Source organism: Colletotrichum siamense (assembly GCF_013390195.1).
Source record: "Colletotrichum siamense strain Cg363 chromosome Unknown KSG_Cg363_contig08, whole genome shotgun sequence".
Lineage (NCBI taxonomy): Eukaryota > Fungi > Ascomycota > Sordariomycetes > Glomerellales > Glomerellaceae > Colletotrichum > Colletotrichum siamense.
Genome location: NW_023501021.1, coordinates 4,431,941 through 4,447,090, shown reverse-complemented (window position 1 = coordinate 4,447,090; position 15,150 = coordinate 4,431,941). Strand labels below are relative to the sequence as shown.

General features: G+C 54.7%; 3 protein-coding genes across 3 annotated transcripts; 1 reads left to right on the top strand and 2 right to left on the bottom strand.

Annotated features, from left to right (window-relative positions):
• Positions 1 to 1,417: 1,417 nt before the first annotated feature.
• Positions 1,418 to 7,132, bottom strand: RTase-0 (putative RNA-directed DNA polymerase from transposon BS; the record flags this gene model as incomplete). The annotated part of the gene is made up of 8 exons (XM_036644551.1): positions 1,418 to 1,454; positions 1,514 to 1,549; positions 1,607 to 1,643; positions 1,702 to 1,749; positions 1,801 to 1,835; positions 2,400 to 2,521; positions 3,612 to 4,430; positions 4,490 to 7,132. The coding sequence occupies 8 exons, from the start codon at positions 7,130 to 7,132 to the stop codon at positions 1,418 to 1,420; spliced, it is 3,777 nt and encodes a 1,258-aa protein (XP_036490819.1).
• A 3,054-nt stretch (positions 7,133 to 10,186) lies between these two features.
• Positions 10,187 to 11,466, bottom strand: STRAP (Serine-threonine kinase receptor-associated protein; the record flags this gene model as incomplete). The annotated part of the gene is made up of 5 exons (XM_036644550.1): positions 10,187 to 10,356; positions 10,405 to 11,027; positions 11,078 to 11,173; positions 11,224 to 11,263; positions 11,322 to 11,466. The coding sequence occupies 5 exons, from the start codon at positions 11,464 to 11,466 to the stop codon at positions 10,187 to 10,189; spliced, it is 1,074 nt and encodes a 357-aa protein (XP_036490233.1).
• A 947-nt stretch (positions 11,467 to 12,413) lies between these two features.
• Positions 12,414 to 14,830, top strand: lub1-0 (Ubiquitin homeostasis protein lub1; the record flags this gene model as incomplete). The annotated part of the gene is made up of 3 exons (XM_036644549.1): positions 12,414 to 12,461; positions 12,524 to 13,613; positions 13,668 to 14,830. 3 exons carry the CDS (start codon positions 12,414 to 12,416, stop codon positions 14,828 to 14,830), a joined length of 2,301 nt encoding a protein of 766 aa, XP_036490232.1.
• Between the last annotated feature and the right edge of the window lie 320 nt (positions 14,831 to 15,150).

Genomic DNA, 15,150 nt, shown 5'->3' with positions numbered 1-15,150 from the left:
GTTCACTCTATACTTTTTTTCACAGTACTGAAACCCAATAGCAGCACTTTGACCTGTGCCCGATCTCGATAAAGCAAACAAACAAATCTCGGTATAACTGGTCGTTGACGCTCGGCTTAACTTATCCCCGGCCTACGACGTTATCGTTAGAATGGTTTAGAGGGGGTTGGAGATAGGCCTACTGTACAGAAGAGGGCAGGCGGGCAGGCGGCGGAGCGGCAAAACGTACTGGCGAGAGCGTCGTTCGCGACGCTGTCGTCTGAATACATTAGTCACGCAAGCACGGTGAAGGCTGATGCGCAGAGGAAAAATCCAGATAAGCAGGGGGAAAATGTACGTACTCGCGAGCGCGTCGTTCGCGACGCTGTGGATGGTGGATCAGCCATGACAACTGTGGAAGAAAAGGAAAGCGAGAGAACCAAAGTACAGAAGAAGGAAGTTAGACAGGCAATTGAAAGGCTAGACATACTCGCGAAGGCGTCGTTCCGCAACGCTGGCCGGTAGGTTAGTCACGAAGACTGGGGAATGAAAAGAAAGGGAAAAGGCAACGGAACGGAGGAAGCAAAGCAGGCAGAGACGTACCGGAACGCTGACAGTACTCGCTTGCCAAGTCAGGACCAGGAAATCAAGTGAAACAAATGGGGCGCAGAGGGATGCGAATGAGATGAGGATTGACATACCGGCTGGAGCCTGGCGATGGCTTGAACCTACACTCGAGGGCGCAAACTCAACGGTGTGACTCTTCGCTAATGTTGCGAGTCAGCCTGATTCTGGAAACTCAAACTCATGGGAGTGAGTAGCGCACCTACCGTGGCCAAAAGGGTTCTCGTGGCCATGGCATAAGAACTCGACCGCTGCAAAACCTGATTAGACAGGAATGAACGGAGTGGGAACCAGAGGGCTACCTGCTTCGAACGAGGCCTCAAGCCTGTTCCTCACATCCTCCCATACGCGCGACGACCCTAGGGACAGACAAGTTAGTAAAATACCAGACAAGTGGGATTGAAAACTTACCTACACGATGTCTTTCCCCCTCATCATGCCTGCGCGCAGGCTGAACAAGGCCGCCCTGGACGACTTAATCCGCAAGACCAAAGCGAACGAAATCAAGGGCTCCGAGTACAGCAACCTTCTGTACACCAATAAGAAGACTAAAGTAAAGCTTCAGTATATAGTATATAAAAGAGTGACTAATATGAATCACCTCTGCTCGAATTCACCCGGAAGTACCTGCTCGAGACGGCCGATAAGTGCGATATGTCGGAGTTACACAGCCTCGAGATCGATATGGACATGGTCGAGGCTACCGATAACAATCCCAACGCCTGTGAATACCTCACAAGCTTCCTCGAGATAGCCAAGGCGGCCTAAGCGCTTCTGAGAGCATTAGTTGAAGTGTCCCAGCTCCAAGGCGACATCAGCTTACGAACGTCGGTAAGTCGGGAAGGGCGAATCTGCTCCAACACCAGTTAGCTGAGCGCAACGGTCTCGTCTTGGGGCGTTGCTCACATACATGGCGAGAGTATGGCTGACGGCGGCAGGGCTCTTCCTGGGTGAGTCAGTCAACATACAAAACCCCATCGACGAGTCGAAGAGGGAGGCTGACCCACGTCGAGACTGCGCGGCAGGGCGGAAGACGTTGTCTGCTTGGATGAGTTAGTCCAAAGCCATCATGCCAACACGAAAAGCATCTTCACTGACAACGGCGCGACGGCACGGAGGCCTCGGGGCCGCCGTGCCTGGCGGAGCCTGTCGGCCAGTCAGAACAGTTGGACGTGTTGAAAAGAGGGGGGTCCTTACTCACGGCGCAGACGTCCGAACGGCGGAGGAGACTTCTGGGCGGAAGCCAGTCAGCCTTGGCAAGAGATGACAAAAGGAAAGACGAAGAACAGAAGCGATGATGCATGGAAGCGATGATGCATGGAAGAGATGATGCATGGAAGCGATGATGCATGGATGAGGTACGACAGGCGGGGAGGATGAGACCGGAGGAAGGACTGACTGACGGAAGACGGGCGCGGATCGAATATGGCGTCTCTTTGAAAACCCAGTCAGCGACTGCAAGAGAGAACAACGGAACATATGAGGTACGAAAAGCACAGATGATGGATCGGGGGAATTCCCGGGCTGGGTTGGGCTGACTGACGAAGGGCGGTTGCGGCTCGGAGGAGCCTTCTGGTGGAAACACCAGTCAGTCCCGAAAGCAGACGGCAACAAAAGGAAATGGAGCCCGCGTTGCGAGGATGACGGGGGAAGATGGTTGTTGATCGACGACAGATGGAGGAGACTGACGAGAGATGGAGGAGACTGACGGAGATGGAGGCGGCTGGAGGAAGACGGTTGACTTCTGCGTTGGTCAGTGGAGATGCAAAGGGACGCAGCCAAAGGGTAGCACTTACGGCTCGTTGTAATGGTCGAAGTCCTGAAGGACATGAACGGAAGTCAGCAGGGCTCGTTGACGAGGGGGCTGGGCAAACGTGCTGACTGACGGAGGAGCGTGGAGGCGAAGCTTCAGGAAGATCTGGTGGTTAGATGCCCGGGCAATCGGACCCTGCGTTCTCCGGAGAATGGGACATGAACTCACAAGATGTCTAAGTCTGAACTACCTTGCCATTCGCATGGCACAGTCAGTAAAGCAATGTGACGAGGGCGAGGTCGAGAAAAAGAACGGGGAAGAGTACCTACAGTCACGTGACCCGAAGGTCGTTAGCAGAGGGCGAGGGGACCAGTCTAGCTTTCGCAGTCAATACCAGTCAAATTTCACAATACAAGGCCAGCGGCCCTACAGGTAAACAGAGTTTGTATTGAAGCTAATCTAGATGTACCCGCGAGGTCCAGTTACGCAGTAGCGCCGGGCGATGGTCTGCGGCCGTCCCTCAAGGCCAGGCGGTTGTCTGCGTGCAGGTCGGGAAATTGTGGGTTGGGCATGTGCTTCGCAGTCCATTTGAATTGTTCCAGACCAAAGTAACGGATGGCAAAGTTGGCAGCGAGTTCCGGGTAACATTCGACCAGCGCTTGAAAGTGCAGACGGCCACCCACGGCCCTGCGAAGATGTTCGCGGGGTCTGTCGAGTAGTTTGCAGTGGATGAACAGGTGCTCTGCGGTGTGGGCATGCTCCCCACAAGGACACATGAAAGTTTCTTTCCGCTAGGTGGTGGCAGCAGTCAGCATCGAAGATGATACCTGGTGACTGAGTGTGTGCAATGGGACAGGTTGGAGGTGAAAAAGAAGACAGGTGGAAAAGGTCCTCTCCCGGGAGGGTTGGGGGTCCGGGTGCGGGGCACAACAGAGAGACTCCCAAGGGAAGGTAGGATTTGGCGAGTGAATATGACCCCTGGAAAGGGCGAGAGGGGATGGGGCAGGTAGAGAGATCATTCGAGCGTCCGATGAAGCCATTGCGTGACAAGGACGGGCAGCTGAGCCAACTTGGACAGCCGAGCCCGTCTCAAGCAAGTGGGCATTGGAGATAATGCTGACCTGCTAGGTGTCTTCACACAACAGGCATGGGATTTCGGGCACCCCAGAGATGGAAAGAAGACAAAAACGACGATGTTTGGATTCCAGAGAGTTGGGTGAAAGAGTGGCAGACAAAGGAACGCAGAAAGACTTACGTGCATGTCGAACAATGGTTTGTTCAGGCCGTTGATGCCGGTTTTGATGCCCAGTAAAATGGTACCCTGTGCCTTGCGAAGAGGTTTGTAGGCCTCGAGGTTGTGTTTCCCATACGTGCCTTTCCAGGTTGGAGCGTCGTAGGCAAGCTTGCCGAGTAAGCAGCGACGTTTGTTGGATTCCTCGATCCACGACTCCTTCATTCTCTGTTCTGCCAGGTCCTTGGCCAAAGACTTGATGATTTGCTTCAACCTCGCGGCCCGCTTGGCCGTGCCTCTGACGGAATCCGGCGGCTCGGTCCAAGTCTGTATCTCGACGGCGAGCTGTATCTGCGCGTTCACCCTGAGAAGCGTGTTGGCTTCGTGGTAGGCGACGCAGTACGGGTGTCTTTGCAGAACCTCGCTGTTGACACAAATGCGCTTGTGATTTCGCTCCCAGAGATTGCAGAGCGCCATGCCTTCCGGAGTGCCCTTGTTCGAGGCCCGGTACGCGCGGGCGCACCTGTGGAGGAACACCGACATCCGCTCAATGTACAATTCCTTGCATAGAGCGTGACCAGAGGCGCGAGGGAAAGCGCCAGAAATCTGTCTCAAGCAATTGTTCTGCTGTGTTTCCAAAAGGTTGACGACAGACTTGGCCAGAGTCCAGTTGCAGGGAGGCCCACCCGGGGTCTTCAACACAAACCAAACGGGACATGCGTAAGCAACGATGGGACGAACAGCGGTGATGTACCTCGTGCGGAGTTCCGAGATCGATGCGCCCCAAGTAGTTGCGCTGATTCGGCGGAGAAGAAACATCTTCCTCCGGACCTTGGACAAAACCTGTGTAAACATCTATCGTCAGCGGCTGAACACAATCGTGTAGTGAAAGAGTGACTTACATTGTTGACATGCTCCACCCAATTGAGACGATAGTCCAGGGTGACCCCAAGAATTTCCATACTTTCTACTGCCTTGGGTGGAAACCCGTCAACCTTGGGCATGTCTGTGATCGCGGGACCCCTCTGCAACATATGCATGACTTTAGTCTTGTGGGGGCCGAACTCGGTGCCATTCAGAGCCGCAAATTCGGTCAGGAGCTCGTACAATATTGCCAGAGCCTCGTTGTTCTGCTTGATCGAGGGAGATGCAACCAACAGAGTGATGTCGTCCACGAATGTTGTAATGAGAAGTTCCTTTAACTGGAGGAGCCTCGCGTTCCTGTTAGTTTCCATGCTGGGTATTGCCTTGAGCTTCTCGAGGAGCGGCAGAGTGAAGAAAATGAACAGGATTGGCGACAGCGGGCTTCCTTGAGGAATCCCAATGTTGATCGAGAATTTCTTGGAATGGCGCCCCTGGACCCTGACCGTGGTGCTGCGACTGGAAAGAAAGGATGCCACAAACTTGACCATCCAGCCGGGAACTCCGTATCTGACCAGGATATTCAGCAAGTGTTGTCGCCGGACGCGGTCATAGGCTCCCGTGATGTCGAGGGCGCAGATGGTGACGAAGATCTTTTCTTTTTTGGCGAACCAGTTCCTATACACGGCTTCGACAAGGAACTCGAGCGCCTGGGTGGCGCTCTTCCCTCGGCCACCAAACTGCTCAAGAAGAAGCCTAGTGGACTCGATCAGAAAGTCGGTCAGTCTGTCAGCAAATAGCCTCTCGAAGATTTTGGCGATAGCAGAAAGTAAAGCTATGGGACGGTATCCTTCGGCAGAAGATGAGAGTTTCGATTTCTTGCGGATCATCACCGTCACCGCCTCCTTGAATGCTTCTGGGTGGTAGGAAAGGTTGAGGCAAGCTTGCATGGGCCGCTGAAGGACGCTAGTGAGGATGTCTTCGGAATCGAGGATGTCTTCGGAATTATTTTCGGCGTCGCCAGCAAACACTCGCTCAGGATTCTTCTCGAGCGGCAAAAGCATCTTGAGAACATCGATGGAAACTCCGTCCTTCCCTTCCGCCTTGTGCGCAGGCATGTTCTGGACAATGCAAGCGATCTCATCAGGCTTGATCTGTCGCCTGGCTCTTTCAGTTTCATCGAGGTTGCCCGGGAGATATAGGATGTCAAACACCCACGGGGGCACTGTGCCGCAAGTACATATTGGGAAAAGCGTCCTAACCATGAACTCGGCCTTGTCATCAAAGTCTATGTATTTGCGGATCGAATTGTCCGGAAGGCGCTCTTCCAAGACCGGAATGTGACCAAACGATCGAGGCATGGACCTTTGGGCACTGACCTTGGACGCCTTGTGAATGTTCTGGCACTGGATGTCCATGTATCGACGGTACGCTTCCTTGTCCTTGTCCTTGAGGTAATTCTCGTAGGTCCGGCCTGCTTTGGGGTCATTATCCGTTGAGCTGCTTGGCTGTGTTTCCTGGGTGTCAGTTGAGCTGCTTGGCTGTGTATCCTGGGTATCTGTTGAGCTGCCTGGCTGTGTTTCCTGGGTATCCGTTGAGCTGCTTGGCTGTGTATCCTGGGTATCTGTTGAGCTGCTTGGCTGTGTTTCCTGGGGTCGGGGTTTGGACTGGGCGGGCTTGCGCTTGGACTTAGTGGTGATCTGGGGCGGTTTCCTCTTGAAAGCCAACTTCTCCCGGGCACAAATAATGATCTCTACCACCCGCTTGATATAGTTGTCGATGTCAAGCCTGGTCTCTAGCGGAAGTGATGCAAGCGCCTTCAAAGCCGGGCCAATTTCTTGGCGCAAGACCTTGCGCGGAACATTGTTCCACTGGTAGCAGACATCTTCCCGTAAGTTGGGGGTTGTGTCGATGGTAGTCTCCAGGATTCGATGGTCCGATTTGAAGCCGGTCACGTCGAGGCACTTGTAATCCTGAACGTGTGGGGAGAAAGCTGGCGATGCAAAACCAACGTCAAGGGTCGAGGCGCATTCGTCTATGACCTGGCCGGGCGTACAGGTGAAGGGGATTCTTGTCGGATCCAGGAGGCATTCCATGTGGGCTGCTTGAAGCTCGTTGACAAATTTCACAGCATCCAATTTGGGTATAACATGAGGTCCTCCATACCATGGATGCGGGAAGTTGAGATCTCCGACGATGAGGCAGAATCCAGTTTGTGTTATGGTGGAAATGAAAGCCTCCACGTTCAGTTTCGTGCGACCCTCATAGTAAGCATTGTAGACGTTGTGGAGGGCCATACGAGTTGGCAATTGCGTTTCAAGATACAACGTTGCTAAAAGACGCTCGTTCTCCTCGCCAGGGTACCAGTCGACAGCCCAATCAGCGAGAGGAATCGACTTGGAAACTAAAAATGCGACCTTGTAGAGAGGCACAAGTTTCAGCTTGTTGGAAATGCCCTTGTCGCGTTTGAGGCGTGCGCTTTTCTCATGAGCCGCAATAGCCCAAGGGTTGTTGAAGGCGTCCAGTTCGCCAGGGGAGGTACCGCGACAACAAATGTGGTGATTCTTGAACAAATTATGGGCAAAGGCCAACTGAGGTGGAGGATCTTGAATAGCGATAATGTCCCATTGCTCGGTCATTGTAAGCATGTGGGTGTCAAGAGCCTTCATACGCACTTCTGCCATCTTCAAATTGGCTTGCGCAATCCTCAAGTTGCATCGAGTTTCCGAACCAGGGTCGAGGGCCGTGGAAGGGCTTTGTTCCACTGCCAAATTGGTTGCAGCGGTTCTCGAGTGCTTGCGCGCGACGAGGCAGGCGCCGTGCAGCCACGCAAACGCCCGCCCACATGCCCTCCTGCCACCGCGCCTTTCCCGTCTGAACATCTTGAGACGCGGATTTAAGATGTAGAATTCTCTTTCTCGGGCATGCTGGGCTTTGGATCATCTGTTGAGGGCTGCCTGGGAATCCTGCCGCCGTCAGAGTGGTTCGCGCGATCCCTGAGCCGCACCTGCCTCCCACCTGCCTCCTACCTGCCTCCTACCTGCCTCCTACCTGCCTCCTACCTGCCTCGTCGAGTTTGGAACAAGGCCTAACAGCTCACCTCAGCGTGTGCAGCACCTGTAAGAGCGCTAGCAAACTTCTGAGGCCACTACGGCGGGACGCTGAAGCCAGTATCTTCAGCAGAACTACGGAAGAAGTGCCCGCCACACCTGCTGCCGCTTGCCTCGCGGTACCTTATGACCCGTAGACCTCGCCGGCACCTCCCTTCGCGTCCCTTTCCCTCCAGCGTTCCCCCGATCCACCGCCAAAGGGACCCCGTCTCACAATCACACACGTCCATGGGCTTAAGCAGAGCATCCCGCAAAGAAACCGAGCTCGCCCCTTTTCGACCCGGGTCAAGGCTCCTGAAAATACATGCCACCAGCGATCACCGGACACCGCGGGACCAGCAGCAAACAAGAACAACCGTCATCGGCTTTGCACCAGTGCCAGCGTATGACTTCCCAGATATTCCTTTTCGATTCTGAACTCTCAAACTCGGAGCATCGGTGGACCACGGAGGACCCTAAGGCATGGGCAAACCCTCTGCTGATTCAACAGGCTCCCTGGCAGGCGATGGAGGTATGCACATAATGTCCTATGCCTTGCCATTCATCTTAGCAATAAACGTCAAGGTCGTCGTTCGGCTCGGATGAATGTCGCTTCAATCTTGGTTCAAAAGGGGCAAATTGATACAACAACGTCCAATGGTAATGCGCAGAAGGTTTTGGCAGACGAGATAAGTATCCTTTGGGGAAAATTGAGACCAAGAGCCCCGCCGGCGGCACGTCATTTGAAATCTGCTTACGAGCCTCACTTCCACAGACTGGTCCCACGGGGATAGCGAGAACAGCCGACGAAATAGCAACGCTGATCACAACGTGGCCTCAAACCAACAGAGCAGGTGCATAACTCAACTGATGCTAGCCGAACTTTCAGTCATTCGCTCATAGTGTATTTGCTTGAGGCACGTATGCAGCCCATCCCTATAGGGTCCATGCGAGAAGGCCTCGTAAAGGTTGCAGTTGTGGCTCCCCAAGGGTTACGAAGAGTCGTTCGTGGAGACTAAGATGCCTCCGCCCCTGACAGTCCCCTGATTCCATCAAGCGGCTATTTTCTTCCACGCTCGTGTACAAGTGCTGGAGGCCGATTTCAAAGTTGAAGGATTCGCTCATTGACGAGAAGGACGGCCAGTTCAGAGCGGGCGCAGAGGTTGTGTTGACATCGCGCACCCTTCGCGGAGAGAGTTGCAACTCGATGTGGTTCTGCTTCAGCTCCGTGTCCAACCTGCTGCAACCAGAGACCATTCCTAGGACTGAAAACTTCCTCTGAGAACCTCGAAGACGTGGATTGCAGGATACCACCTACGAATCAGAGCTCGATGCCAACAGTCTCATCACTCGTCATATCGGCACACACAGCTGGATTAAGTTGAAGGTATTCTCCGCTCAGACAGAGTATCGTAGTAGTGCGTTTAAGTAGTTGGTCAGGTGTGTTTAGCCGGCTTAAAGCGACATCAGTGCCCGCAAATGGAACTCCAACTGCTCGACCAAAATATCCCGATAGATTTCCGGAAGAATCGTCCATCTCCATCTCGAAAAGGCCAATTCCAAGATTCCAAACCTGCCGGAACGAACTTCGAGCATCCCCATCTTCCTCACCAGATCTTTCAGCTCCTTAGGCGCCTCACAGTGCCCGCGGATCACCAGAGCTGTCACCTGCGGTGCAGTTGCATTCAATGGGAAGATTGAGGAGCTGGATTACTGACGCTCTTACAACGTAACCCTCAAGACCTGGCATGGGAGGGGTGCCTACTTTCAAAGCAAGCAAGGGATCTGGTTGTCAGATTTCATAATGCTTCCATGGCGAGAAGCGATGTTTGAGACGTTAACCCCGGATTTGGAATCAAGAATGAAGGCAACAAATATTCAGACATTAGACATGACAGCAGCAGGAGTGATAAGAGGTTGAGGCAACAATGGCAAGGATGAAGGTGGCAGAGTCATGGCTAGCAGAAGCAATAAGCACACTGAGCCCTTGTTTGAGAGGGCTTCATCTCATCAGCTGCATTGGAGGGTCGGAGGATTTACTCACCCTCTTTGTTGGGCAATTGAGAAGGCTCCTCCATTTCAAAGGACAAACAGAAATGCACGTGTGAATATTCACTTCAGGCACAGACTCCACACGAGGCAGCCTCACACTTGCGTAGATGAAATAAAGGAATTCTCTTAAGCACTTTGGACTCAGATGTTTTCTCAGGTCTAGTAATGTGTATTCTGGTATCAATCGCCATTGGTGGCAACCATCTACCCTAGCCGTCATCCTCAATGGCTCGCTCTAATAACTCAAACGTTTTTATGTATTCTATCCATGCACACTGTAGCTCGACGAGAGATCTGGCGGCAAGTGGAACATCTCAGTCCCTCCTGCGCGTAACCCCCGACATCGGCTTAGTTGGTCTGAGCCAAACGACGACGGGTGATCTGGGCATACGACTGCGTCTCCTGTCCGGTACCATCAGTGACGGAGGCCAGGAACTTTCCCATCTGCTGATGAGCCGCCGCTGGGGTCTCAGAGATGGAGTTGTTGCTCAAGTGCGAGCAGCCGTCGAATTGCGAGCCCGAAGAGACTCGGCTGCTTGGGAGAGAATAGATATCACTGGCATCGCTGCGTGACACCACGCTGGAGGCCGTGCTCTTCTAGTCCACGGTGCGCTCTGCGTTGGTGGCACCGCCACGCCAAAGGCCGTAGAAGCCGTCGCAGTTCTTCCACAGCTTGATCGTACCGTCCTCGGAGCTGGTCGCGTACAGCTTGTTGTCAGGGGCAAATGCGATAGACCAGATGGGACCGTGGTGGCCCTTCAGGGTTTCTGCGGCTTGTTAGTGACGAGTTAATGTGCCTTCTCGGCAAGACTCACCAATCTCGGTGCCATCGTCCCAGCGGCAGACACGGGCCCAGGTGCCAGGCTCCTCTCCAACAACAAACTTGCGTCCCTTGATATCCAGGCCAACACTAGCAACACCGTGCTTCAGCTCCATGCGCTTGAGCTCATCCATGGCCTGGATGCCGCCCCAGAAGTAGACGGACTTGCCGGCGGCAACCGCCAGGACTGGAAGACCGCCGCCAATATCGCCAGGGGAGGTGATTTCGGGAGCAAGAGAGACCAGCTCGCAAGACTTGATCTCGCCGTCGAGAACCTCCTGACGAATGACTTGGCGCGTGGGAAGGTCGAACCAGCGGAGGGTGTTATCGGAAGCGGTGACGATCGTGTTAGGGTCCTTAGTCCAGGCGATGAACTTGATTGAGCCGGTGTGGGTGCCCTCGCCAATCTCGAAGCCGGCCGAGGCCTGGACAGTCACAGGACCGGCGGCATCGTTCGGGTTGGGAGCAAAGTCGCTCAGGTCAAAGACGCGCAGCTTCTTCTCCATACCTCCGGTCGCGATCAGATCAGAGTTGTCGGGAGGGTAGGCAACGGCGCGGACGATGTGGTTGTGCTGAAGAGTGTAGAGGACCTCGCCGCTGTGGGTGTCCCAGACCTTGCTACAACTCGTTAGCCACCACTCGCAAGTCGAAAGTCACACAGAGCTTACGCAGTGAAGTCAGCAGAGGCGGTGGCAGCGTTGGAGGCATCAGGACTAAGTCTGGCCTGCCAGACGGCACCCTTGTGACCGATGAAGGTTCCGATCCTATCAGTCAGTTAGCAGTGCCATTGCGCTGTCGATGTGCTTCGTCTTACCAATCGCCAGTGAGGCCATCGCGCAGCATAGGGTTTCCGTCTGCGACAAGGTTAGCATTGCGCCGATCGCAAAGCCGGGTCGCGTGTCGCAAGCTTACCCTTGCAGGCGGAGATCATGTAGTACTGCTCTTCCTTTTCCAGAGAAGAGAAGCAGACGTGGGGAACAGGTCGCGAGTGGCCGTGGCAAGTGAGGGGGACATATTGACGCGAGGTCTCGGCCGCAGCAGAAGGTGTGGTCGCCATGGTGCTGGTGGTTGGTAGTTTGAAGGGATTTCGAAGGTGTTCGCTGTCGCAACGTGTGCGTCGGGGGAGGAGAGGGGGGGTATCAAACGGAAGTCGTTGACGCGGGACAAATGCCGAGGTGTACGATGGGTAGAGAGTCAATGTCCGCGAGGAAAGAAAAAGGAGAGTCAGTCAATACAGCCGTAACGTCGTAAATGTTCGTGGAGGATGCAATGGGGTCGTGAGAGAACGCCTCGGGCAGCGCAGGGGAGGAAGAAGCAGAAGCAAAAAAACGGAAATCGAGAAGACAGCTGCGAAACAAAGTGGATGGAAGCAAATGCTTCAAATGGGAGAGCAGCGCGAAGGAAATAATTGTGGGGTTCTGTCCCGAGTCGGAGCAGAGCCGATGGAGGTTCTGGAAGGAAGGAGGACGCTGATGCACCGAGATTCGATGGACCCCTGAAACTGAAAGCGAGGTGCTGCTGCTGCAAGAGGACAGAGTTGACCCCGCGCTGCTTCCTTCAGCTGCTGTGGCTTGAAAAGAGCGGGGAGCTGCCTCAGGCGGAGCTGATTGGACGCAACGAGATGGCACCACGTGCTTTGATAAGCAGCTCTCCAACTGTGGCTGGTGAGCTGCCGCTTGACCTGTTCTGGCAGGGAAGTCAATGGAAGCAGGAAGGCGGCAGGGATGGAGCTGTTGATTGCCCGGGGGACACCTGCACCGACCCCCAAATGGCCCCTCCCCGCCTGCCCCCCTTGTGGCGCAGTGGAGCTTCGCCGTTCCCGCTTCCATCGTCATCGTCTGGTACCTAGTGTAGCTGCCACCATTACCAAACCACCCACACGTTGCAGCACCACGACAACAGCCACCTCCTCTGGAACATCAACCGAGGTGTGAGCTATCTACACCTGGTCCTCTTCAGCGATTTCTTCGTACCATTCATTCTACCAGGCCTAAGTCGACAGCCATGGCCGATTACAAACTCTCCGCCCAGCTGTCTGGCCACGACTCCGACGTAAGTACCCGCAACGAAGCTTTGCTGTTTGTTTCACGGCTAACGCACTTTGTAATCAACAGGTCAAGGCCGTCAGCTTCCCAGCTTCCCATACGATCCTGTCCGCCTCTCGCGATGGCAGCGTAAGAGTCTGGCGCCTGGTCTCCGACTCTCCCCCCTCCTTCGAACCTTCCGTCTCGAGCCAGACCTCCGAATTCGTCAACTCCGTCACGTACCTCCCACCTTCCGAGCAATACCCTGATGGCCTCATCGCGTCCGGCGGCAAGGACACCATCGTCGAAGTCAGACAACCACAATCCAGCCAAGGTGACAATGCCGAGCGTCTTTTGATCGGCCACTCCCAGAATGTATGCAGTCTAGACGTCTCGCCCAAAGGAACATACATCGTGTCGGGAGGCTGGGATTCTCAGGCCATTGTGTGGAGCACCAGTACGTGGGAGCCCGAGATTCGCCTCAGCGGCCACGAGAAGAGTGTCTGGGCCGTGCTCGCGCTTGACGAGGAGACTGTCGTGACTGGCTGCGCCGACACGAGCATTCGCATATACAACCTCAAGGCTGCCGTCGCCGGCGACGCCGAGCCCCGATCCACCATCTATACCCCCGAAGTCGTGCGCGCCCTTTGCAAAGTTCCGAAGGGCCACCCAAGCGGTGCTGAGATTGCCAGTGCCAGCAATGATGGCATTATTCGTCTGTGGAAACTGAACGGCCAGCAGGTCGGCGAGCTCCATGGCCACGAGAGCTTCATCTATGCCCTGGCAAGCTTGCCTTCAGGCGAGCTAGTCAGCTCCGGCGAGGACCGCACTGTTCGCGTATGGAAAGGCAATGACTGCGTGCAGACCATTACTCACCCTGCAATTTCGGTGTGGGCTGTTGCGGTCAACGCTGAGACCGGCGATATTGTGTCGGGAGCAAGCGATGGTGTTGCGCGAGTCTTCACCCGCAGCAGCGAGCGGGCAGCCGGTGCCCAGGCCATTTCCGACTTTGAGGAGTCTGTCAAGGCTTCATCCATTCCTCAGCAGCAGCTGCCATCTATCAACAAGGAACAGCTTCCTGGTCCAGAGTTCCTCGAGTCGAGGTCCGGTACCAAGGAGGGTCAGGTGCAGATGATCAATCAGGGCAACGGCAACATTACCGCCCACCAGTGGTCAGCCAGTAAGTGATTGCAGTAGACAAGAGGCGAGACTTGACAGTACTGACCTTTTGTAGGCCAACAACAATGGATCAACATCGGAACTGTCGTCGACTCAGCGGGCAGCAGCGGCAAGAAGACCGAGTACAATGGCAAGTCCTACGACTACGTTTTCGATGTCGATATTGAGGATGGTAAGCCGCCGTTGAAGCTGCCTTACAACCTCTCTCAAAACCCCTACGATGCTGCCACGAAGTTCCTGAACGACAACGAACTTCCAATTAGCTATCTCGACAATGTCGCCAACTTCATCACACAAAACACCCAAGGTGCGACTCTCGGCCAGTCGGCGCCAGCCACCTCTGATCCTTATGGCACGGAGTCAAGATATCGGCCCGGCGAGTCTGAGTTGAGGCCCAAGGTTTTGCCGCAAGCCGAATATCTGAATATCACGGCTGGCAAATACGATGCCATGATCAAGAAGATTCTTACCATAAACGCAAACATGATTTCATCTGGTCGGAAGGATGCGGCTTTGAACCCAACCGAGCAGAACACACTTAACGCGGTAAAGGAAGCCATCGAGAACTCTAAGCCTGTTGACCAGGCTGGCATTGACCTTGCTGTCAAGATTGTGACCCTGTGGCCCTACTCGGATCGTCTGGCGGGGCTGGACCTTCTCAGATGCGTTGCGACGTCGCCCCTTGCTGCGGACGCGTCGTCATCTGAAGGTTCATTCCTTCGCATTGCCGTGTCTAGTGCCTTGAACGCGCCCGACGGCGCGGCTCCTAACGAGAACTCGGTGATGATGGCCCTGCGCACGTTTGCCAACATCTTCACCTCACCAAAGGGCGAAGCGCTCGCAGCAAAGGAGGCAGACACTGGAGCGACTCTGCTCGAGAAGGTACTTGGTCTGTCTGGTGGTGCAGCCATCGGCCAGTTCAACCGAAACATCCTCATTGCGGCGACTACCACTTTGATCAACTACGCCGTCTATGCCCACAAGGAAAGGACTTCATTCCAATCCAAGCGTTTCATTACGGCCGTCGGCAAAATTCTGTCCGAGCAGAGCGACTCGGAGGTCGTCTATCGCGCTCTCGTCGCACTAGGCACGTTCGCTTCGACCAGTAAGGCAGAGATCAAGTCTCTCGGAGGCGAAGGTTGGATCAAGTCTGCCGTCGATAAGGTGTCGGAAGTCCGGGTGAAGGAGCTGGGCAGGGAGGCTCTGCAACAATTGTGAAGAGCTAAGGTGTGATGGGGTTCTAGTAATAAGCATCAGCACGGGGGGCCGGAGAGTGACGGCCGCGTGATGTCAGGGTGCCCGCGCTTGCTGAGGCCACGGCGAAACACCGGCGGGGACGCAATAGGGATGCGGTGAACTGCAGCATGAGCAATTGAGAGACAGCTAGCTTAGAGCGCGATTTGGAGCGTAATGAAACCGCTCCCATGATTCATGTTTACAATCCTTGAGATATTCTTTTACACTCGCAGAGGTCTTGGGTGTTGAAGTAGGTCCAGTCCGGGTACGCGGCCGGGACAAGTGCCGGAAGCGCCGTCGCT